Raw genomic sequence first — 24,722 nt, 5'->3', positions numbered from 1 at the left:
GACATCTAGATAAAAAAAAATATTAAACAAAGTAGCAATGTATTTTGTAAACAGGTAAGTAAACTCCTTATGAATTAACTGTTAAACAGAAAGAATTAGATGCTCGTGTCTTGGACTCTAAAGGCGTTGGACAGGACATGAGAGAACACAGTAAATGCTCTGGCCAAAATAGGATGTCTTCTAGGCTCTGATACTGGTGAAGTTACCAAAGAAGCATCCTCTTCCTGTGAGGGGTTGACTACAGTGTTTTCTTGACTTGAGGAACAAAATGAACAATTAGCCTCAAATCCTAAGGAAAAAATATGGCATTTGTGGTTCAGCAGCTTATTTACAGGAGGCCTATATCAAAAACACTGCAGATATGTTACTATCAACACTCACCATGTGAGAAACTGCCTATGCTGGGCATCTCTTGGCTATCACATTTTAGAGGCTCCACTTTTTTACTGAACATCTACAGCAATCAAAATAGTAAATCAGTCATCATGTAGTAATCATAAAAGGGTTTGGTCTACGCTTAAACTACTATCAAAAAATACTCAATGCAAACCTTTAACTTGAATTTTGGGATCTTTGTGGTTTTGGGCATTTTAGGAAGGAATGCCATCATTCTGCTCTTCTCTTTGGTCTTGTCATGAGGTTTATCAGTAATTTGCTTTTTCTGAACAGCAGGAATGGAATGAAAGCACTGAATGCCTTCAAAGTTCTACAAAACATGTGAGATATGTGTTTTCACTTGAACATTTAAAGGGATAGTTCACCCAAACATGAAAATTCTTTCATCATTTACTCACCCTCATGACATCCCAGATGTGTATGACTTTCTTTCTTCTGCTGGACATGAACAATTTTTTAAGAATATTTAAGCTCTGTTGGTCCTCAAAATGCAAGTAAATAGGTTTCAAAACTCTGAAGCTCCAAAAAGCACATAAAAACAACATAAAAGTAATCCATAAGACTTCAGTGGTTAAATCTATATCTTCAGAAGTGATATGATAGGTGTGGGTGAGCAAACAATCAATATTTAAGTCCTTTTTTACTGTAAATTCTCCCCAGTAAGTGGTGATATGCACAAAGAATGCGAATCGGCAAAAATAAAAGAAGTGAAAGTGGAGATGATAGTAAAAAAGGACTTAAATATTGACCAATTTCTCACCAACACCTATCATATCGTATAGCTTCTAAATATATGGATTTAACCACTGGAGTAGTATGATTACTTTTATGCTACCTTTATGTGCTTTTGGAGGTTCAAAATCTTGGCACCCACTCACTTACATTGTGAAGACCAACAGAGTTGAAATATGATGTAGAATAAGTCTTACACATCTGGGATGGAATGAGGGTGAGTAAATGATGAGAGAACTTTCAATTTGGGTGAATTATTCCTTTAAGACAGGAGTATATAACTTAATGGGTAATAATGGTGTTGCTTCTAACCTCAGTGTTTGGTGACACTAATGACTTGTTGGCATTCACTTCTCTGTAAATGGGGTTTTCAGCATGATGCTCCAGGGTTTCGCATGAAGTGTCACATGTGGCATGCCTACTGTTAGAATTTGGTGCTGACAAGACACCTGAAGAGAAACATTTATCAGCCAGTCAGTAGCATTCAATAGACATTTGTTTAGACATTGTAAGCAATTATTCCTCCTAAATATTTATGTTGATCTTACCTTTAAAATGTATTTGAGTGCCACAGGCATCAGACAGGGCATCCAACACACTGTTGGTCAAAATCTCAGTGAATTGCTGCAAAATTTTGTTGGAAAACTCTGCAGCCTCGGTCTTGACAAAGGTAGTGTGAAAGCTGGTCAGTAAATTATGATTTTGTTCTTGGGATATCTGAACAGAAGAAGTGGGTGACACCCCCAGGCAATTCTGTAACAGAGTCCTCACTAAATGTTTAGCAAAGGTACCAACAAATACATCCATAGGAGACACTGCAGGATTTCCAACTTTGCCAACATCTGTAATGAAAGTTTGTTCCAAATAACTTCTGTTGGCAGGAAACTTAAGCATCTGTTCAGAACTTGTTTCCTCAAAAATATGTTGGACTTTTTGGATGAGATTGGCAGAATACAAGCAGAGGCTCTCAGTGGAAAGGAGCTGTTCAAAGTAACTCCCAGGGAAAAGCCTTGTTGGCATGGAAGGTAACATCTGATTTTCTTTTCCATAAGTCTCATCTGCCTTTTTCACAAATGATTCTCTAGATGTAGAAAACTGTGCTTTTGTCATTACTTTGGAGTCATCAGTAAGCTTTTCTTTATCTGCTGCAAGGACGTTTTGCTGTTTTGAGAGCACACCTACATCATTCTCGTCAGTGATGGAAAAATGCTCATCAGAACTGTCAGTGCTTTTGATTTCCTGAACATCATAGTAGTTTACCTCTTGTATGCCAACTAGTAGGGAGTCAACTATCTGACTGGCTGCAAGGGATAGTTTGGTCACCTTAAGCCCTGATGGAGAAAACTCTTTTGTATCCAGTGCTGTTTTAATAGCAGATAAGACCTGGCTAACAACTTCTTTAGCACAAATGCTGACTGCATCCTGTGTGATTGCTGCGATTTCACTGGTGTCACCTTGACAGTGACCTTTTTGGAGGGAGTGGGCTTTTGCTTTGAATTCTGTTTGTAGTGATTTACTCTTTGTTGGCTTGCAGAATGCTTGAGCAGAATTAGTTCCTGCGTCATCAATTTCAACAGATTTGTCCAGATCATCATTAATGCTGAATGGTGAAACAAGGGAGAAAAATTTCTTGACGTTGGACTTAACCTTGTGAAAAATGCAAATGGCTTTTAATGGTATGTATTCCTCTGAGAAACTGAGCAACATGTTGGCATCATTTATTACATTCTGGGATTTCAATTGCTCTTGAAGTTTGTTTGTGTTGCTGGATTCCCAAGTAATTGGCATCTTTATAAACTCTGATAAGCTCTCCAAATCTTTCACAATCGTATTCACTATGTCTAGGGCAACAACACTCTCAGGTGATGACATAGGAGACAGAGTTGTTGATGGGGCAGAAGGAACTGGCTCTTCTGTGGCAGGAAATTCAGTCTCTGAGTGTAATGCTTCAGTTTTGCAAAATTCTGTGGTAACAAAAACCATGGCTTTGATGATGGCCTCCTTTGCCATCTGGCTGGCTGTGGCACGTATGATAGCATCTTTTAAATGATCGTTGGTTGTAAGCTCTCGTTTAAAAAATGATTGATCATCTAATTGAGAAGAATCAGGACTAGCACAAGTAGAAGCAATATCTAGTGCAGAGATGACAGAGTCCACCAATTCACAGGCTGCAAGGGTAATATTTGATCGTCTCCCTTTTAGGGAATCCACTTGAGATACTTGTAACTGCAATGATGATACTACCTGGTGGATGATTTCTTTAGAGCATGTGTTCACAGAAAACTGGTTGGACATGGTGCCAAAGTCCTCTATTTTACCTTGAGACTGCTCAGAAACATCTTGACTACCCTTATCTGTGTCTATTGGTGGAAATGAGGAGAAAAACATCTTAATTCGATTGTGAACTTGGTCAAAAATGTTACGGCCGGTGACCTGGAATTTGTCAAAAGCAGGTTTCTGATGGGATCCCACATGTGCTGATTCAGTTTCGGTCAGACTACCATCTAATATGGTTGATTCTGTCGCTGATGATGTGGAGTGTGTAACATGCTTTAGACCATTCATAATAATGTTCAGAACATCTCTTGCAGCAGAAGACACATTATTTGACGTGTCTGGTGTGCTCTGTTGTGAGGCATCACCAACGGAGTGTGTAAGAAGAAGAATTATTGATTTAAGCAGCACCTCGCTTACTATTTTTCTTGCTTCAGTTTGGATCTGCTCAGTTGATGGCCCTGAATCTCTCTTTCCTGATAACCTGGTGTCAGATCCTTGGGTTCCATGACCTAGTCCCAGCGTACTAGGTGATGTTATGGAATTTGAAGAGACGTCATAGGAGGAGATAACCCTCTCAAGCATTTTACAGGAGTCAAGAGATATATCTGAGAGATCAGTCTTTGTGGTAAATTTGCTATTCTTTGAGAGTGAAGAAGAAAGTGAATCCAGAACTTGCTGAATGATTTCTTTAGTGTAGGAATAAAGGTTGAATTGATCTGTCAAAGAGCCAGCACAGGACTGGGCATTTTCTGATCCACTTGTACTCTTAACATCCACATATTTGCCTTCTCCAAGCTCTTGAAACACTGGTAATCTTTTTAGCTTGTCAAGAACATCATGATAAAGCTTACTGGCCAAAGACCTAGCTTCTTCCCACAACACTCTGGATCCTGACTGGGCATTCAGTTCCATTGAACTTCTCACTTCCTTTAGTTCTCCATCAGGAATCCCAGAGGTGGATTCAGTGATATCACTCTCTGTTATCTTAAAGCACATAGATGCATTGCTTGTTTCAGGGGCAAATGCAATTTGAGACTCTTGTGAATCAGCAGAGCTAGAATGGCTAAATAAAATGCTCTCTTTCTTAGAGCAGGGCTGACCTGCCAGAGATGTTTCAATATGCACAGAGCGGGAGATGACTGGTGAGGGCAACTCAGGAAACTCAGTTACTGCTGATGGCTCAAGAATGGTTGAACAACCCTGGATGATGTCCCCAAAAGTCTGTGTGAGGGAGGTCACTAATTGCCTGGCCAATGGGTTAGCTGACCCTGACTCCTCAATTGTGGAGTGTTGTGGACATTCATTATCAAGCTCCATCTTAAATGCCTGACATGCTGTTGCAGCAGTTACTGCAGAATGGACATCAACAAGGTCTGATTTGAGGGGTGATGATGATATTTTGGTGAGAGACAAAACTGGGGAGATTTGTTCAGACACTTTTGTGACTATCACATGGCAAACATGTTTGACATCACATGGCTCAGGCTCTAAATCGAAGTATTGATGCTGAGATCCAGATAATGAAGCCTTGCCATCCATTGTTTCCAAAGTGGACAGAATTGTGGAAGATACAACATCTACAACATCTGTGGATATTTTGGTGATTCTTTCATCTGAAAGAAAACAACTGATTGGAGGTATGTTCTCAGGAGCTTCAGACCGTTCCCCGAGACAGCCTTGTGAATCAGTCTGGTGCAAGGAACCAGAGAAAATCGAAGAATTCTTGAATGTTTCAAAGATGTTTGTCAGTCTTTCCTCTACTGCCTGAACAATATTGCCCTTGTGGATGTTTTTTAGGAATAGATCATGACTAGATCCTCTACTGCATTCTGGTGAGTCAAATATGTCTAAATTGTGAGCTGAACTGCTTTGGATTGCAATTGCTTGAAGTTCCTTTGCAACTGCAAACAGAAAGTTGCTGAGCGAGTGGCACACTGCAGAATCGGTTTCTGTACCATCACTGGCACTTTGTCCATCAGTGCAGTTATTAACTACCTTTAAAATGAGAACAATGTTTTGCATTGCAGAAGCAGCCAATTTGTAAAGATTTCTCCTGTCTAACTCATAACTTGCTGTTGTAGGTCTCTGTTCTAAAATATTGTCCAGCACCTTTTCAGAGACTGTTTGTAGGATCTCTTGAAGTGATGGTACATTAGCATCACAACTAGTCTCAATGTCTAAAAAAGCCTGAGATGAAGCTTTGCTGTGCAGAGTCTTTGCCATTATGGAATTTGTTTGCTTAATAATACTCTTCACCAGCTCTATACTAAACTTAGTGGAGTCTAGTTTAGGATGATTTTTCTCTTTGTGTGTGGATGACAGTATTGTATCACTTATTGACTTGGAGATTCCTTGTTGAACTGTACTGAGGATAATGTCCTCTGAAATCCCAAACAGGGACTCCAGTGGAGCAGAAGAATGCAGACCCTTCCCTTCCCTGATTTCCTTTTGTGGTGTTGACGAAGAGTGTAAAGTAAAACTCTGTTTGCACTCCTCATCTAATGTATCATTTGGAGACCTGCTAAAAACAGACCTTGCTAAATACAGATGCTATACATTTTGTTGATACAAATCTACATTTTCACTGTTTTACTGCGTTATCTCATTACATGTGGCCCAGCATGCCACAATTTGATCTTGAATGACATGTGGCTTTTGTTACTGTATTTACCTATTTAGTGAGTGGTAGTGTGTTGAAGTTCCTCTCCTGCAAGCTGCCTTGGCACTGCTGCATTTGCTGGAAACAGAGTTCAGACTAAGGTGTACAATGCTGGAGAGAACAGACTCTGTCTCCTTTAGTTTTTTATTCTCAAAGCAGCAGGTTGGGTTGCATGGAATCACTACACTGGAAGGATTCAAGTGCAAGCTGTCTTTCTTTCCCAAAGTGAGCTCAAGAGCTGGGATCAGAACTGTTGAGGCAGCTTTCATTACCCATTCTATAATTCTAAGACACAAGGCTGAGAAGTCATCCCTGCTGATCTACACAACAAAAACAAGCAAATTTAGTTTGATGATACAGTAAGTACATCAGTAAACAGTAACTGAACATTTAATCTTCATTGCTTCTTCTAAAATTGAATTGGATTTGAATGTTCTTGAATGTTCATGACTCTGCCATATTCTAATTAAATATTACAGCAAACTTTAATTTAAACAGTCCGTTAGAGTAATACAGTCACTGCTCATTAAATATAATATTCTTTGTATGCACTTCCAAACACTTGCAACTAAACTCACCTCATTTGGCAAACCCTCACTTAAAATCATCCACTCCCTAAATCAAATGGGCAAATCTTTAGAAGTCTTGTATAATAGACATACTGTATAATCAATGCATAGAAAATAAACAATGATTAACAAAAAGTATATATATATTTTTTGTAAATGAATAGATTTTGTTTAGATAAAAATAGAACTACTATGCTTTGCTAATGAAAAACACTGAAATATTGTGGGTTAATCTAGCTGTAAAAACAAAGTCTCTTCTGTCATGGTCCTAACAACTCAAAGGGATAGTTCACCCAAAAATGAAAATTCTCATTATTTACTCACTCTCATGCTATCCCTGATGTGTATTACTTTCTTACTTCTGCTGAACACAAACAAAGATTTTTAGAAGAATATCTCAGCTCTGTAAGGTCCTCACAATTCAAGTGAATGGTGGCCAGAACTTTGAAGCTCCAAAAAGCATATAAAGGCCACATAAAGCTAATCTATACTACTTCAGTGTAGAAGTGATATGATAGATGTGGGTGAGAAACATATAAATATTTAAAGAGCCCATATTATGCTAATTTACAGGTTCATAATTTTATTTTGGGGGTCTACTAGAATAGGTTGACATGCTTTAATGGTTAAACACATTATTTTTCTCATACTGTACATTTTGTTTCCCCACTCTTCATACTCTGGCCGAAATGTTCTGATTTACCTCCTGTCTCTTTCCGACAGGCCCCTTTCCAAAAAGCCCAGTCTGCTCTGATTGGTCAGCTGGCCGTATCTGTTGTGATTGGTGCCCTGTGACTAGGCAGGGTTCTGGCTAATGCGATATTGTGTAACTTGTTAGAATGCTTTCGAGGGCGCTTACCATTCCAGATAAAAGATTTAGCAATACTATCAAATTGTTTAAAATAAAAGAGGGGAACTTCAATGGGAAGAGACTGTAATAGGTAGTTAAATTTTGCAATACAATTCATTTTTATAACATTAACCTTCCCAATCATAGATAAATATAATGAAGCCCACCTTTCCACATCACTCGAAAACTTTTTTATTAAAGGGTCAAAATTAACTCTGAATAAATCACATAAATTTGCTGGGAATAAAATACCCAAATACTTAATGCCCTGTTTGGGCCACTGAAAGGTGCCCGGCTGAAAAGCAGTTACTGGGCAGAACTCTGTCAGAGCTAGAGCTTTGGATTTAGACCAATTAACTCTGTATCCCGAAAATTTAGAGAAGGAAATGATCATTCTGTGGAGGCAAGGCATAGATCTAGTGGGGTCGGAGACGAATAATAAAATATCATCTGCGTAATGCAAAAGCTTATGCGCCACACCTCCCGCCATCACCCCTGGAAAATCATCCTCCTTTCTTATCGTGGCTGCTAATGGTTCCAGAGCAAGACAGAACAATAATGGGGAAAGAGGGCAACCCTGCCGGGTGCCCCTATCCAGAGTAAAATAATCTGAAATTAATCCATTCGTTTGTACCGCTGCTACAGGGTGTCTATAAAGTAACTTAATCCAACCAATAAATGTACTCCCGAACCCATACATTTCCAAAATCTTAAAGATAATCCCATTCTACCAAATCAAACGCCTTCTCGGCGTCAAGTGAGATGGCAGCGACCGGAGTCTGATCATTCGCTACTGACCACATGATATTGATGAAATGCCTAATGTTGTCAGAAGAGCTACGGCCCCGAATAAACCCCACTTGATCTACACTATATTGCCAAAAGTATTCGCTCATCTGCCTTTAGACGCATATGAACTTAAGTGACATCCCATTCTTAATCCATAGGGTTTAATATGACGTCGGCCCACCCTTTGCAGCTATAACAGCTTCAACTCTTCTGGGAAGGCTTTCCACAAAGTTTAGGAGTGTGTTTATGGGAATTTTTGACCATTCTTCCAGAAGCGCATTTGTGAGGTCAGACACTGATGTTGGACGAGATGGCCTGGCTCGCAGTCTCCACTCTAATTCATCCCAAAGGTGCTCTATCGGGTTGAGGTCAGGACTCTGTGCAGGCCAGTCAAGTTCTTCCACACCAAACTCGCTCATCCATGTCTTTATGGACCTTGCTTTGTGCACTGGTGCGCAGTCATGTTGGAACAGGAAGGGGCCATCCCCAAACTGTTCCCACAAAGTTGGGAGCATGGAATTGTCCAAAATCTCTTGGTATGCTGAAGCATTCAGAGTTCCTTTCACTGGAACTAAGGGGCCAAGCCCAGCTCCTGAAAACAACCCCACACCATAATCCCCCCACCACCAAACTTCACAGTTGGCACAGTGCAGTCAGACAAGTACCGTTCTCCTGGCAACCGCCAAAACCCAGACTCGTCCATCAGATTGCCAGATGGAGAAGCGTGATTCGTCACTCCAGAGAACGCGTCTCCACTGCTCTAGAGTCCAGTCGACACTTTGCATTGCACTTGGTGATGTATGGCTTGGATGCAGCTGCTCGGCCATGGAAACCCATTCCATGAAGCTCTCTACGCACTGTTCTTGAGCTAATCTGAAGGCCACATGAACTTTGGAGGTCTGTAGCGATTGACTCTGCAGAAAGTTGGCGACCTCTGCGCACTATGCGCCTCAGCATCCGCTGACCCCGCTCTGTCATTTTACGTGGCCTACCACTTCGTGGCTGAGTTGCTGTCATTCCCAATCGCTTCCACTTTGTTATAATACCACTGGCAGTTGACTGTGGAATATTTAGTAGCGAGGAAATTTCATGACTGGACTTGTTGCACAGGTGGCATCCTATCACAGTACCATGCTGGAATTCACTGAGCTCCTGTGGCCATGGAAGTGATTGTAACACCTGAATTCAATTATTTGGATGGGTGAGCGAATACTTTTGGCAATATAGTGTATATGTATAAGAGATGTCATAACTTTACTTAATCGGTTAGCCAAAATTTTTACATCTAGCTGGATCAGGGAAATTGGACGGTAACTTTTACACTCACTTGGATCTTTGTCTTTTTTAAGAATCAGACTGATCGGGTCTGAGTAGTTCAGTGGTAAAGACGCTGGCCCTGGAGTTCGCTAGTTCGAATCCCAGGGCGTGCTGAATGACTCCAGCCAGGTCTCCTAAGCAACCAAATTGGCCTGGTTGCTAGGGAGGGTAGAGTCACATGGGGTAACCTCCTTGTGGTCGCTATAATGTGGTTCGTTCTCGGTGGGGCGCGTGGTGAGTTGTGCGTGGATGCCGCAGTGGATGGCGTGAAGCCTCCACACACGCTATGTCTCCGTGGCAACTCACTCAACAAGCTACGTGATAAGATGCGCAGGTTGACTGTCTCAGATGCGGAGTCAGCTGGGATTCGTCCTCCGCCACCCGGACTGAGGCGAATCACTACACGACCATGAGGACTTAAAAGCACATTGGGAATTGGGCATTCCAAATTGGGAGAAAAAGGGTCAGACAGATCCGGGCTTGTGTCATGGTTGGTGGGAGCTTTCCATTCTTTAATGATTCTGTATAAACTTCTAGTAAAAGTGGAGCCAATTTTGTAGCATAAGATCTAAAAATGTCAGCGGCAAAACCATCTGGCCCCGGAGCCTTGCTTGTAGGTAAGGCCTTAATTACCTCATCAAGCTCCTCCAAGGTTATCTCAGAATCAAGAGAATTTTTTTGCTCAGTCGTCAATTTAGGGAGTTCTAATGGTTCCACAAAATTTCTAATATCTTCATCAGTAGACAAAGACGTGGAACTATAGAGATCAAACACTATTAATATCAATGGCCGAGGTAAAAATTTCACCACCAGCAGATTTCACTGAGGGAATGGTAGAAAAAGACTCCCTCTGCTTTATATATCTAGCCAAAAGCTTCCCTGCTTTGTCATCCGACTCAAAGTATGACTGTCTTGCCTGAATAGCCAAAACTCCACCTTCCGCGACAAAATAATATTATATCTGTATTTCAAACAAGTCAATTCTCTGAGGCCATCAGACGACATTCGGCGCTTCAGCTCTGCCTCTGCACTTTTAATATCCCTTCCAACTCCACTAGTTCACGTGCTTTGGATTTTTTGATGAATGAGGCATACTGTATGATCCGGCCCCTAAGAACTGCCTTAACTGCCTCCCAAGCCACACCCACAGAGGATACTGAGGACCAGTTGGTCTCCATATAAACATTGATTTCAGTCTTTAACATTTGTTGGAAATCAGGATTTTGCAAAAGGGATACATTAAAGCGCCAACTATATGATCTCTTTTTCTCCGTATGTGGCAACACCTCTAAACTCACCAGGGCGTGATCTGAGACTAAGATGTTTCCAATTGAGCAAGCAACAACAGATGACATGAGGGACTTAGATATTTAAAAAATATATATATTCTAGAATAAATCTTATGGACTGATGAAAAAAATGTATAGTCTCTACCAGATGGGTTCAAAAGTCACCAAATACCTGCAAGATCAAGATTTTTACACATCCTGAGAAGCATCAATGTTGCTCTAGGGGGCTTGCACACTTTTGCTTCACTATGATCAAGGACTGAGTCCATCAAAAGATTAAAGTCTCCTCCCAATATTATATCATGAAGGGTGCCAGCGGCTTGCAACATCCCTTCAAGATCTATAAAAAAGCCCTGATCATCAGAGTTAGGTGTGTAAATATTAGCCAAAATAAGACTTTGCCCCTGAATTTCTGCTAAAACAATAATGACTCTTCCTAATTTATCTTTAATCTGTTTGAGACATTTGAATTGTAAATGTTTATTTATCAATATAATGACCCCCTTACTCTTGAGCCAGCACTAAAGAAAACATGTCCACCCCATATCTTCCCAAATTTTTCAGCTTCCTGCTGGGAAAGATGTGTTTCTTGAAGAAACACTATATCATATTTCTTACGCTTTAGAAAAGAAATAACTTCTTTTTATGGGGTGCCCCAACCCATTCACATTCCATGTGGAGAGAGACAATCCACTCATATTAACATTTGACATATTGGTATAATAGGAAAAAAATAAATCATGTGTCAAAAACAAGATTATACAGACCACATTCCCCATCACTGCAACAATCAAACCAATACCCCCGAACCAAACAAACAGAAAAATGTGCACATTAACCCCGCGCACGACAGCGCCAACCGGCGTCAATCCCTCTAAACTCAAAAGGTCCATGTACACATACGAGAGCCCCCGTGACAACTTTGCCATCGGATTGCTCAAGTCCGGTGCTTCTGCACAAATTTTTGTAAGGCAAAATTACAGAACAGAAAATACTTTGTAAAACAGACCCCAGCCAATAGGCAGAATAAACACAAAGAACATATAGATTCATTCACAGAACTGACTCAAAGGTGTTTTCCTCCACAAAACAAGTTCCAGCTGATATAAAGCCGTTCAGTTTCCTTGGACAGACAGACAAGTGTTCAGTGAGCCAGTTGATATGAGTTCGGCAGATGACGTAATCATTCTAATGTCCCTTAAAAATATTCCACATAAACAAACTCCAGCCAACAGGAGGCATAAGCACAAAGAACGAACAGATTCAACTGTCCCGAAGGAGTGTTATTCAACAAAACAAGCTCCAGCCGCTAGGCGGAACCGGCACAAAAAAAAACAGAACAGGCGCCCCGGTTTCTCGAATGGTCAAGTGTGTATTGAGCGAGTCAAATTCACTCAGAGGCTGCGTGAAAAAATACGCCATGACTTACTCAGTCCGTCAACTTTATAAAAGACATCCTTGTGTTGGCATGAAGATATTTTGCAGTCATTCTTAAAAAGAAACAAAAATGGCGCCCAGCTTCCTCACACAGCCAGAGTAAGTACAGCGAGTTAATCCACTCTGGAGCTACATGTAAAACCCCAAATGGCTTACTCACCCATTGTTTTTATAAAAGACAGTGCTTGCTTTGTACACGTAAATACCCTGCGACCATCCTTTGTTTCTATTCTCTGTCTGGCCGGAAACATCAGTGCAAAAACGATCTTCCGTTGATGTAAAAGTTTCTTGCATTCCTTGAACCGATTGCGTTTCTCTCGTCGCATTGCAAAGTCCGGGAAAAACAAAATATTGTGATTCTTCCAAGAAAGCTTTCCTTTGCTCCACGCCTCGCATAACACAAGATCTCTATCGGATGATCTCAGAAATTTGGCCAGAATTGATCGGGGCCTGTCTTCCTCAGCAGATCTGCAAGCAGGGACTCTGTGAGCTCGCTCGATTTCCAGTTTATGGCCTGTTATGTCAAGCAGACTTGGGAAGAGCTCATCCTGGAATTTCGCCATATCTCTGCTCTCCTTTTTTTAAAATTTTTTTTTTTTACCCAATTTGGAATGCCCAATTCCCAGTGCGCTTTTAAGTCCTCGTGGTGGCATAGTGATTCGCCTCAATCCGGGTGGCGGAGGATGAATCCCTTTGCGTCTGAGACCATCAACCTGCGCATCTTATCACATGGCTTGTTGAGCGCGTTGGCACGGAGACATAGCGTGTGTGGAGGCTTCACGCCATCCACCGCGGCATCCGCGCTCAACTCCCCACACGCCGCACCGAGAACAAAGCACATTATAGCGACCACGAATTGGTTACCCCATGTGACTCTACCCACCCTAGCAACCGGGCCAATTTGGTTGCTTAAGAGACCTGAGGAGTCACTCAGCACACCCTGGGATTCGAACTAGCGAACGTGGTAGCCAGCGTCTTTTACCACTGAGCTACCCAGGCCTCTCTCTCTGCCCTCTTCATGCTCAGGAATTCCAACAATTCGAATATTGTTGCTTCGATTCCTATTTTCAAGATCTTCCAATTTTTCCAAAATGGATTCCAAATCTGTTTGACGCGGGCGGATTAGCAGATAATTCCCTTTCCGATGACTCAAGATAATCGATCCGTCTTTCAACTTCTGCCACTCTTGTGACCAACTCAGAGAATTTTGTTTCCATCGCCGTAATCGATTGACGTATTACAGCGAGATCCTCCAAGTCAGCAACAACCTTCGTCAGCATCACCGAGATGTTGGACAGTTGACGTTGGATTTCTTCTCCTGACGTGCTTTCCAAATCGAGTCCCCGGCTCGCAGGCCCGTCAGAGGTTTCAGCTAGAGAAGTGTCTTTTTATGTCTCCAGAGTCTGAGGATTTTGACTTCTTTAACATGTTTACCTCAAAGAGCAAATATATAACTGGGTGTATCAAATCTCACTGAATTAAACATGAAAATAATTAAACTAGCAAAGTGCGCAGAGCCAGTTGCTCACACGTCTGCTCCTCGCATGGCGTCACGTAACGCGATATCATTGATTGTGGCTGCTGTAGCTGGCATCTCATGACTGTTTTTGCTCTATATCTCACATAATGGTTTCATCTATTAAAGCATTTTTTTTGATCTTCCTTGCTCTCGTCCTTGGCATTCATGCAATGGAAATCCAACTACTGCCATCCGCATTTAGACTCTGAGACATATGAACTCTGTCGTAAACTCGGAATCCTCTGGCGGCTGTGGTATATCAATCACTCACCACGGAATCTCCAGTCTGTCTATCTCATCTCCCACAGCAATTCCATCTATCTCGACAAAAAGACGGTGCTGTAAAACTGATGTTGCATCTGCAAAATGCTCAAACTCACTTTCACTGAGGCATTTTACTAAAGATGATCACTACTCCACATCAAAACACTTCGGATTTGTTCGTCAGGATTTGGCACTATTGAACAGTCGCTCTCTAAAGGATAAAGCGTCAATTCTCAATGAACTTATCACTGATAAAAAAAAACTGGACATGCTACTGCTAACTGAAACCTGGCAAACACCTAATGACTTTCTACAACTAAATTTGCTTACTCCACATGGATACAAATATTTGTCTAAACCCCGACCTCATGGAAAGGGGGGCGGACTAGCTGTTGTTTGTCGAGATGGCATGAGAGTGGTTTTGACTGAATTTCATAATGTCACGTCTTTTGAATATCTGGCTCTCAAGATTGTTGGTGAAACTCCTCTCATTGTGTTACTGATTTATCGACCTCCAAAGTATCAGCCTCACTTTTTCTCTGAACTTAATGAAATACTCACTCTTGCCTGTGCTATGTCTCCCCATGTTACACTGCTTGGTGATTTCAATATCCATGTTGATACTGACTGTTCAAATACAACTGAACTCATGAATGTTCTTGAATGCTTCAATTTAACACAGCATGTGAATTTTTCTACCCATACCCATGGTCATATACTTGACTTAGCTTGTACATCAGGTATTAATAATGTTTCTACAACTGGTACACAAATTGGCATCTCGGAACACAAACTTATAGAATTTTCATTTAATTTTCCTCACTGTAAGTCATACAAGAAAACTGTGGTATCTTATCGCAACCTAAAAGCAGTGAACCCCTCATCATTCTCCACCTCTGTCTGTGCACCCTTACTTTCTGACTCTTTGAAACTGTCCTGTCCTTCAAACATCCTCTCAAATTATAATTCTGCTATCTCAGCTGCTCTTGAGGAGCACGCCCCCATCAAGACAAAGCTGGTGCCCTCTTCTTGCTCATCGCCTTGGTTTACTCCTGAACTGCAGGCATTGAAGAGTGTGGGTCGTCATCTTGAATGACACTGTAGAAAAACAGGGCTCACTGTTCATTCTTATCTCTTACAGAACATCAGCTGAAGTACAGAGCAGCACTCAACACTGCACGTTCAATGTACTTTTCCTCTATCATCCAAAAAGCAAGTTGTAGACCTAGAGCCCTCTTTGCTACGGTGAACAAGCTAATTCATCCGCCGGCTCAGGACTCACACAGCTCTGATGAACTTTGTGACTCATTTCTGCACTTCTTTCAAGATAAAATTGTTTCCATTTACCAAACATTCACGTCAACAATTTCTGAAGATCCTCTGCACGAATGTCTGTCTGAACACCCTATCCACACTTTCTCCTCCTTCACTCCCACTAGCTCATCATCAGTCAGTAATTTAATTTTACATTCCAACTCATCATCCTGTCAGCTGGACTCTGCCCCAACCTCCCTTCTTAAACACCGTGAGTCAGTCATTTCGGCACCTATTTCGCATATGATAAACACATCTCTTGCATCTGCCATTGTTCCAACTGATCTTAAAATTACTGCTGTTACACCAGTCTTTAAAGGTCCCAACTTAGATCAATCTTCCCTCTGCAACTATCGTATTATTTCTAACCTGCCTTTTATATATAAACTTATGAAAAAAGTTGTAGCCTCCCAGTTACAATCACATCTTGCAGCTAATAATCTCTATGACCCTTTCCAATCTGGTTTTCGCCTATTCCACAGCAATGAAACTGCTCTCTTGAAGGTTATTAATGATCTCCTCCTCTCTGCTGACTCTGGATTTCTCAGTATTTTGATCTTGCTTGACCTGAGCTCTGCTTTTGACATTACATACCACAAAACACTCCTTTCCCGACTTTCATATATTGGAATTACTGGCACTGCTCTATCCTGGTTTTCTTCCTACCTCACTAACAGACAATATTTCATCTCTAAGAAAAACAAATCCCCTACTGCTCCTCTCACTTAGGGTATCCCCCAGGGTTATTTACTAGGTCCACTACTGTTCATAATTTATGTTCTCCCACTAGGTCAGATCATCCGTCGTCATGGTCTCAGTTATCACTGCTATGCAGATTTATACATCTGCATGTTTTGATGACAAACATGCCATCAGCTCATTAACTGCCTGTATCGATGTAAAAATTTGGTTAAACAGTAATTTCCTCAAATTCAATGCTGACAAAACTGAAATCATGATTTCTGGGCCACAAACACTTATAAGAAATATTGACATTTGTGTCAATATTGATGGAAATCTGACCAAACCATCTAAAACCATTAAGAATCTGGGAATCACTTTTGATCCATCTCTTACTTTTGAAGCCCACATTAGAACCATCACTAAAACTGCTTTCTTCCATCTACGTCACATTGTACGACTTAGCCCCATTCTCAGTTTGAAGGATGCAGAATCACTGGTTCATGCTTTCATATCATCATGTCTTGACTACTGTAACTGCCTCTTTACTGGCCTACCAGCTAAAGCCATTGCCCAACTACAATACATCCAAAACTCTGCAGCTAGAGTTCACTCACTAACACCAAGTGTTCTGCACACATTACGCCCATCTTGTTTAGTCTTCACTGGCTGCCTGTCTCATGCTGTATTAAGTTTAAAATTCTTCTCCTGACATACAAAGCTTTCAATGATCTGGCACCTCGTTATATACGTGATCTGCTGCATCCATACACACCAGCACGCACTCTTCGTTCTTCTGATTCCAATTGTTGTCTGTTGCTAGATTTCGTCTATCCACTTTTGGTGGGAGATCCTTCAGTGTAGTTGCAGCTATACTGTGGAACTCTCTACCTCAGAGCCTCCGTGACATCTCTATTTCTATCTTAAAATCTCAGCTTAAAACACATCTTTTCTCAGCACATTATCTATCTATTACTGATTGATGTTTTATTTTCCCCTTTGTAATTGAGATCGTAACTTCTATTGAAATGTATATTAATGTACTTTGTCCTGTTAAATGTATATGGAGTGTAAAGTGTCCTTGAGCTTGTGGAAAGGCGCTATATAAATAAAACTTAATAATAAAAATAATAATAATAATAATTGGTCAACTGCGTAGAGCGTGTGTTGGAAACATAATGCCCCTTACCATAAGCGAGTTTCAGCTCCCGAGCCTTACCGAGCAGCTGTAAACACTAACAGTGGTGTCGGTTTTTGCCGTACTAGTTCGAACCAGAATCCGATAATGAATGAAATAATGAAAGTTTGGAAGAACAAGCTGATCGACCCGAACCACCTTCGCAAGCTCGACTTCAGCAGGACGTTTCACAGTGGTAATTTTAATTTTGTAGCATTCTTACAAGTACACTGTTGATTGTTGTGAACCTAACAAAGTTTCAAGTAAAAGACACGTAGTGCATCTAAGTAAAAGCCGGCCCACAGCTGAATAGTAAATGCTTACCAAAACAATAACATTACATAGCAAGGTAGCCGAGCACTACCGTGGATTTCAGACGTAAAATTACTGTTTTTAAAAATAATCCATCTCCACACTTGATCACTATTCATGATAGTAAGAACGACAAACAATCTGCATAATTCCACACAATTGTAGGTAAAAGTGTACCTGCAGCTTAAACTATTTAAACACAATAACATAAGCTAGCAGGTTACAGTGGCCTACAGCTGTGCACTGGGTGTACACCGTAGCTACAACATAAAACTCTGCATTTGAACTCTCAGTAGTAGATAAATCAACAAATAATCAAGCATAATTACAGGCTGTGATCCTGAAGTGCCAGATTGTCCCAACAAAATGGGAACTGCACCATCTTTCAGGAGTAATCGTCTTAAATCCGGCATTGGTTGTGGTTGTACTGCTGAGGAATAGTGGTAAAAAAAAATAAAATTAACCACTGATACTTAAATTCATCTGCCTTTGGAAGTCCAAACAAAGAGGTTTTGCTTTCACAGTGAAGAAAATAGCGTCTTCTCGACATGTCAACAACACAAACCCAACTCATCCTGACCTCGGCTATAACTACGTTTGTTTGGGGCGGGCCAAAGTAGCCCTTAGACGGGCATTATGCAAATGTGATACATAGTGAAGTAGATACTTTACGGAAGAAATGGCTGGACTACAAACCAGCTGTTTCATGTAGTTCTTGAGCAGTGTTGTCTGTGGGAGATAATAACTCCCTTTTGCGTGGACTTTGTGCTTTGTAACTTTGCAGACCTTTTACATGCACAAACAGCTATATTACACACTAAAGGAAAGGTAAAATCTTTTTTTACTATAAATCTACACCTTTGACCAGCCCCAACCAGTAGGTGGCGATATGTACGAAGAATGTGAATAGCAAATGTAAAAAAGAAGAAAAAAAAAATTATGTGGAAGTGAAAGTAGAGAATTACGTATAGTAAAAAAATGACTTAAATATGTACCTGTTTCTCACCCACAAGTATCATATCGCTGTGGAAATGAAAGTGCAGAGCTATAGTAAAAAAGGACTTAAATTTGGATCTGTTTCTCAGCCACACTTATCACATCGCTTCTGACGACATGGATTTAACCACTGGAGTCTTATGGGTTACTTTTATGCTGCCTGTATGTGCTTTTTGGAGCTTCAAAGTCCTGATCACCATTCACTTGCATTGAGATATTGTTCAAAACATCTTTGTGTTCTGCTGAAAAAAGAAAGTCAAACACATCTGGGATGGCATGGGGTTGAATAAATTATGAGAATTTTCATTTTTGCGTTAACTATCACTTTAAACACCTTGATCAAAAAACTTTATACCCATCAATCTCAAAGAATCTGCTTACTCAACAGTCATCTTTTGAATGTAGCTGTGCAGATCTGAAGACTCCTTGGTTTTGGGATCCAACAGAATATTGCTGCTGTTATGGTCCATTTCAGAAGTAACTTCCTGATTCTAAAATGCAGCGTGCAAATCACGTTTATTAGGCCAACTCTTTTCAGCGTGACTAGACAACAATACAATACACAGTTTAAGCTTACCTTTAAGCCACTGTTTCCTGGGGTGGATAACCTTTCCTTTGGATGCGGTTCCTGTTTTGATGGACTTGGAAATAGTTCAAACAAATGCCTTATGAGCAAGTTAAAGGAAGTAATTAATTAACATGCCAAAGTTATTGTAAAAGTGTTTATATATATATATATATATATATATATATATATATATATATATATTAGTCAATGAACAATTAATCCAGAATAGCACTGCATGTTTACAACAGATATAACAATCTGTTATAGCCCTACGTAGTCAGAGAAGAGTCTTCTTTGAATTTGTGATCGATGATTGCTGTCGTCTGTTCCTCTAAATCGATCGGTTCGTCTTCTGCACCCTGAAACGTAAAACACTACCCGAGTCTTACATGAGGGTTCTAATATGTTGTAGTCTATTGGTTAGGTAAAGGTAAGAAGGATTTTTAAGCAATTAATCCTCCAGTTTCTCATTTTAACACTTGCCTGGTCCTTGTCAGTTAGTGTCTCGGTTCACAGTGACAATCCTGTCCTACGATGAGGCAAGAAATAGTCAGGACAACCAAAGATTTTTTTCAGCAAATATAAATTACACTGAACATCTCGTTAACCGTCCAAAACTTTAATTGTAGGTTTAATTTACACTTTGTGTTAAAAAAAAAAAAAAAAAGCTAATTTAAACGTCATTTACAAATGCTTTCAAAGAGCGGATAATTTTAAACAGACGATATAACGGCTCGTTTGTAACATAGCAACGACTCTGCAACGAATTCGGCGCGTGACAGTAGCGAACATAATATCAATGTCATTGCAATAATACGGGAAAGTCTTTAATTGTTGTAACTCATTTTCACTGAGCAGACTGATAAGCATTTTTTGTGTGTGCATCATCTTGTTTACCATCAAGATTAATCACTTGCATCAGAAGTTGCTCCACTGCTGTTTGATTTAAGATTCATCAGGTTCATTTTGTTTTTAAAGGTGCACTCAGTAATTTTTCCCCATTAAAACGTTTCACACCTAAAGAAATTAATTGTAATTTTGTAAATAATAACCACTTGCATGAGCTGAGGACCGTAGTCATACCAGTAACCTTATAAAAGCTGTTTTATTGTGCATGGGTCAGGGGCACCCTCATGGGGGCTGCCATTTTAGAATCACATGACCAGCTGAATACTACTGGCTTAACCTCAGTAACCGTTTTATTATTGGACACTTTCACTCTTGGATTAAATTAATCATGGCTGGTTGTGAATAGTGAATTTCTGCAACGGCGTCTGTTTCTTTTTCAAACACGAAGTGTAAATTAAACCTACTATTAACAGTTTTGGATGGTTAATGAGATGTTCGGTGTAATTTATATTTGCAGAAAAAAAACTTGGGTTGTCCTGACTATTCCTCGCCCTATTGTATGCCAGGATTTTCACTGAGAACTCTTGATTTTGAATGAGGCTGCATCCACACCACTAGGTGTCATTGTAAGTCCAAGATAAAACGAGCAAAAACTTAGTGCACCCTTAATAACAGCTATATAAATATAATTAGTAATAGGCTATTGCTTTAAGTAAGAGCACTTTGATTTGACTTGTTCATAGCTTGCCATTCTATATGAAACCTCCCTTTTAGTAACATATTACAAAACTTGAAAAATTAGTATTTAGAGGAGATAATTGTGGGGAAAAAAAAAAAAAAAAAAAAAAACAGCACATAACAATGAAAAACTAATGGGATAGAAATGCCTGGCAAGGTGGTATAAGTATTTTTCTCTATGACTTTACATGTACATTCGGTTTACAGTAATTACGTTTGGAAAGGTTCATGGGAGGTTCCCTGTGTCAATGTAAATTAGAACAAAATTCACATTCATTTCAAACATCTTAATGCCATTATCAGCTGTATATCTGAAGTGTACATGACCCTGCATTCATGTGTGAAAAACGTAACATTTTCCTCAAAGCTGAAGATGCTTAAGACCCGAACCATTATTACCAAATCACAAATACAGTATTTTACAGTTTGAAACAAAGACCTGTAACAACATGTTCATGGATATCCCAATTTTTGGACAGATTTTCACATGCAAATATGTAAACCCTCTCAATCATTTGAGTTTTGAAAATACAAAACCGAGAACCACACAACTGGGGGAAGTCAAAATAGTTTTGAATTTTTACACATCGGTTTACAACATTTTTCGGGGAAGAGGAAGGAATGTAAAAAGCAAATGTAAAACGGGGCCCATTGTACAAAGGTGCCTAGAATTGCTCCAGTAAATGCTGTAGCTGGTCCATTCACAGAAGAACAGAATTTTATGCAGAATAAAAGTTTGCCAGGGGAAAAATAGTATGTCTTTAAAGAAAAGTCTATACAGGTATTTCCAAAACTTCTCCCAGGCTGAAAGGTCAAAGGAAGTAGTCAGCCACAGGTTTCTTAGAAGGGAGGCCTCTGGTTTCCTGTGGAGCAGCCTCAAATATGATAAACTCCTTCTGGAGATGCTCATCAAGTTCCAGAATGGCTGCCACATTACCACACCTAAAGAAAGAAATAATACAAATGTAAGGATGTCAATTCCTGGAGAGACAGTTCTTACTGGAAATTAAGAAGGGCCTTTTCTCTATTATTAAGTCTGTATATGTACTCTAAATAATCATTTATGGACAAGTGCTATGGGACACAGTACTGCAGGGAAATGCAACACACCTATAACAGTAGTTGGGAGCAGACCACACAGTCAACACGGTCTCATTGAAATGCCACTTGTAGCCCTCCATAACTAATTGATGAGCTCTGCAGATCATGCTGATATCATTGGCAGCATTAAACTGTGCCACCACATCACTACCGAATAGATATCCAGCTCCCCTTGGACTCACACCCCACCCTGTTGTCTCTGGAGACAAGAAAATATTAAAACATTTTAAAGACATATATGTTACTTTGTAGTCAAATTATGTGGGTAGTTCCTAGAGATCAGAGATAAAAATGTTGATAAAGAATGGGTATGGAGGGCAGTGCATCTCACCCTCTGGGTCAGACCATAACAGGTCACACATGGGTCCATCATGAGGAACTTCCTGTTTTCGGTCAATGGTCCTGATCTGATCCAAAGTTTGAATGGATGGAGAAAGGCCACCATGAACACAGAATATCTGGGGACAATGAATTGTGATAGTACAAAGTACAATATAAAAAAGAATATCAAATTAATATACCAGTGTAAACATTACAGAAAGTGGACACTAAAAATATGAGGACACACCTTGCCATCAACAATGGCCGAGAGGGACAGGAAGTCAAAAATCTCTGTGCAGTATCTCCAGACTGTAACAGAGCCATATTTTCTAAGACATTCATCATAAAAGCCATACACTTGCGTGATCTGCCGTGACTCATGATTCCCTCTGATCAGTGTTATCCGGTCAGGGTATCGCACCTGAAGGCATAAACACAAAGGAATGAGAATAAGTGCAGACTACAAGGTTTGGAACAGCATTAATGCAGATATTACAGATAAACATATTTCATATTTAAGTGTTTTATAATTCTATGGTGTAAAAAAGATTGCACCTTAAATGCTAGCAGCAATAGAAACGTCTCCACACTGTAAAACCCTCTGTCCACAAAGTCTCCCATGAAGAGGTAGTTTGTCTCTGGAACTTCACCCCCCACCTGCAGACAAATGACATGATCAGTCAAAGGATACAGTGCACTGGTTTGAAAATGTTATAGTGTAGCAAGGCACATACTTGTGCCTTGTGTACATATGTGAATGAAAAAAGTGCATCTATGGGAATCAAGTCTGCATTCTCCATTCAGTACAAGTGGTACCTACCCTAAATAGCTCCTTTAGATCATAAAACTGCCCATGTATATCACCACAAACCTGAAAATTAAGGGAACAAATTATTGGGTTGGTTTGACTCTGACATAATCCTATGAGAGATGGTATAAAAAGAAGTTGAATGTGATTATTAATAATAATAATAATAATAATAATAATAATTTAAAAAAAAATACCCACTGTGACTGGGGAATCAACCCTTTGAACATTACTTTCTTCTACCAGGATCTCCCTATCATGCCAGACAGACATAGACATTCACAATATAAATAAGGTACCTACTTAAACAATGATTCAAAACATTCAAATTAAGAACCATTTTCTGTAATATGCGCTTTCCTGAATGATGACATAGCTGGTCTCTTAAACTACCGAGTGTTAGGGGTTGTCAGTGTTACCTTGCTTTGGCACAGAGTGCCTTGACTTCATTTTCCTTGATAAGTTCACAGCGTCTGAGTTGCTCGATCTGTCTGTCCAAGTCAATGACGTCTCCCATGATGACACATGCATACACTCAAAGAAACACTCCTCAATGTGAGGCTGACAAAAAATTCCTCTCACTCCTCCTCGAGACTTCTGACAGTCTCACAGAGACCACACACTCACCCTCTTAAAAAATTAAAAGGCTATAAGGTCGTGCACATCCTCACACACACCGAGATGATCCCGAAAAATGCCAAGATGAGAGTAGAACTGCAAAATAAAGTAAAAATAAATAATCACATACATGCTTGAAAAATAGATGCATCTTCTTGAAAAAATAAAAAACGCTGTGGTAGTAAATAATGCAAATAGTTATTTTTTTGATAAAGTTTCGTCTTATGTGGATGGATGCTGTAATGAATGCAAAATATCTGGCTTGCTACCGAGGTTACATATTAACTTCTGTGTACTAAATCCATTAAAACAATGTAAAGTCCCCCTTTTCTTGAATGCAACATTGCAATGCCTGTCTTACAAAAAGTGTACAGACAAAGCGGTTAGAGCGAATGCTAGTAATGTCGCCCTGTGTTTGCTTGAGTTTTCTAATAAGAATATGTCTAAAATCAAATGTACATTTTACACTTTGAAATGTATTTGTAAATACATTTAAAATACCTCGGGCTTTGGATGAGTTTCTTTTGAGCATCAGTTGTTTCTTATGGAGATGGCAAGTTGAAAATGCGGCATTTGCAAGTGTGAACAAGCATCAAATGCCCAAAACAAATGTTCTCCTCTTCTTTCAAAATAAAGGTTCTGATCGCCTGTTCTACACATTGACTGATTAATGGCTGTTATTAATAAGAACAAGCAGGAGTTCATTAAATCAAATATATTTAGAAAGAAAAATATTGTTTATTTTAAATGAAAAGAAAAAAAGATCTCACGGGAAGAACATTAATCTGTTAGGATACATAAGGAATGTTAATCTATAGTTTAAAAAACTAAGTTTCATTCGTAAACAAAATATGTTTTTGGCAGTGTTAACTTATATTTAATAGTGAAAAACATCTATATATCATATAAAAAATATTCAGCGTTAACGTATGTTTCACACTATTTCAATGTGAAATTTGTGTAGGAAAAAAGATTTTAAAATACTTTAAGGTAATTCAATGTGAAAGGTTAGGTGTTTGAGAGGTACATATTGTTAATTTACGGTTTATTTACTTATCTGTTTATTTGTTTAATTTATTTATTTATTTATTTGCCAAGCCTCCTCCAAAAAGTAATTTATTTATTTATTTATTTATTTGCC

General features: G+C 39.6%; 2 protein-coding genes across 2 annotated transcripts; both read right to left on the bottom strand.

The window, feature by feature from the left end:
* Nucleotides 1-25: 25 nt before the first annotated feature.
* Nucleotides 26-19,753, bottom strand: LOC127450615 (uncharacterized). The gene is made up of 9 exons (XM_051714850.1): nt 19,420-19,753; nt 19,156-19,219; nt 18,965-19,069; nt 6,077-6,384; nt 1,677-5,923; nt 1,441-1,577; nt 551-706; nt 382-454; nt 26-289 (listed from the first exon to the last, which is right to left on the bottom strand). The coding sequence occupies exons 3-9, from the start codon at nt 19,046-19,048 to the stop codon at nt 96-98; spliced, it is 5,199 nt and encodes a 1,732-aa protein (XP_051570810.1). The 5' UTR covers nt 19,049-19,069; nt 19,156-19,219; nt 19,420-19,753; the 3' UTR covers nt 26-95.
* A 1,252-nt stretch (nt 19,754-21,005) lies between these two features.
* LOC127450617 (serine/threonine-protein phosphatase 4 catalytic subunit B-like) lies at nt 21,006-24,196 on the bottom strand. The gene is made up of 9 exons (XM_051714854.1): nt 24,083-24,196; nt 23,383-23,677; nt 23,165-23,216; nt 22,976-23,026; nt 22,711-22,812; nt 22,403-22,576; nt 22,166-22,292; nt 21,844-22,033; nt 21,006-21,675 (listed from the first exon to the last, which is right to left on the bottom strand). The coding sequence occupies exons 2-9, from the start codon at nt 23,478-23,480 to the stop codon at nt 21,546-21,548; spliced, it is 924 nt and encodes a 307-aa protein (XP_051570814.1). The 5' UTR covers nt 23,481-23,677; nt 24,083-24,196; the 3' UTR covers nt 21,006-21,545.
* Between the last annotated feature and the right edge of the window lie 526 nt (nt 24,197-24,722).

This window comes from Myxocyprinus asiaticus, chromosome 13 (genome assembly GCF_019703515.2).
Source record: "Myxocyprinus asiaticus isolate MX2 ecotype Aquarium Trade chromosome 13, UBuf_Myxa_2, whole genome shotgun sequence".
In the NCBI taxonomy this organism is placed as follows: domain Eukaryota; kingdom Metazoa; phylum Chordata; class Actinopteri; order Cypriniformes; family Catostomidae; genus Myxocyprinus; species Myxocyprinus asiaticus.
The sequence above is the reverse complement of the archived record's forward strand: the minus strand, read 5'-3'. Positions and strand labels throughout refer to the sequence as shown.

Bases quoted from the DNA above. Each gene is read 5' to 3' on its own strand.
- LOC127450615 (XM_051714850.1), bottom strand. From the start codon at position 19,048: ATGGACCATAACAGCAGCAATATTCTGTTGGATCCCAAAACCAAGGAG. The intron at 5,924-6,076 runs GTAAATACAGTA...TGTTTTTAGCAG, and splicing joins CACTACCACTCACTAAATAG to GTCTCCAAATGATACATTAG. The intron at 707-1,440 runs GTTAGAAGCAAC...CATGTTTTGTAG, and splicing joins TAGTGTCACCAAACACTGAG to AACTTTGAAGGCATTCAGTG.
- LOC127450617 (XM_051714854.1), bottom strand. From the start codon at position 23,480: ATGGGAGACGTCATTGACTTGGACAGACAGATCGAGCAACTCAGACGC. The intron at 22,577-22,710 runs GTGCAATCTTTT...TTATGCCTTCAG, and splicing joins TATTGCTGCTAGCATTTAAG to GTGCGATACCCTGACCGGAT. The intron at 21,676-21,843 runs GTGTGTTGCATT...TTCTTTCTTTAG, and splicing joins GCTCCCAACTACTGTTATAG to GTGTGGTAATGTGGCAGCCA.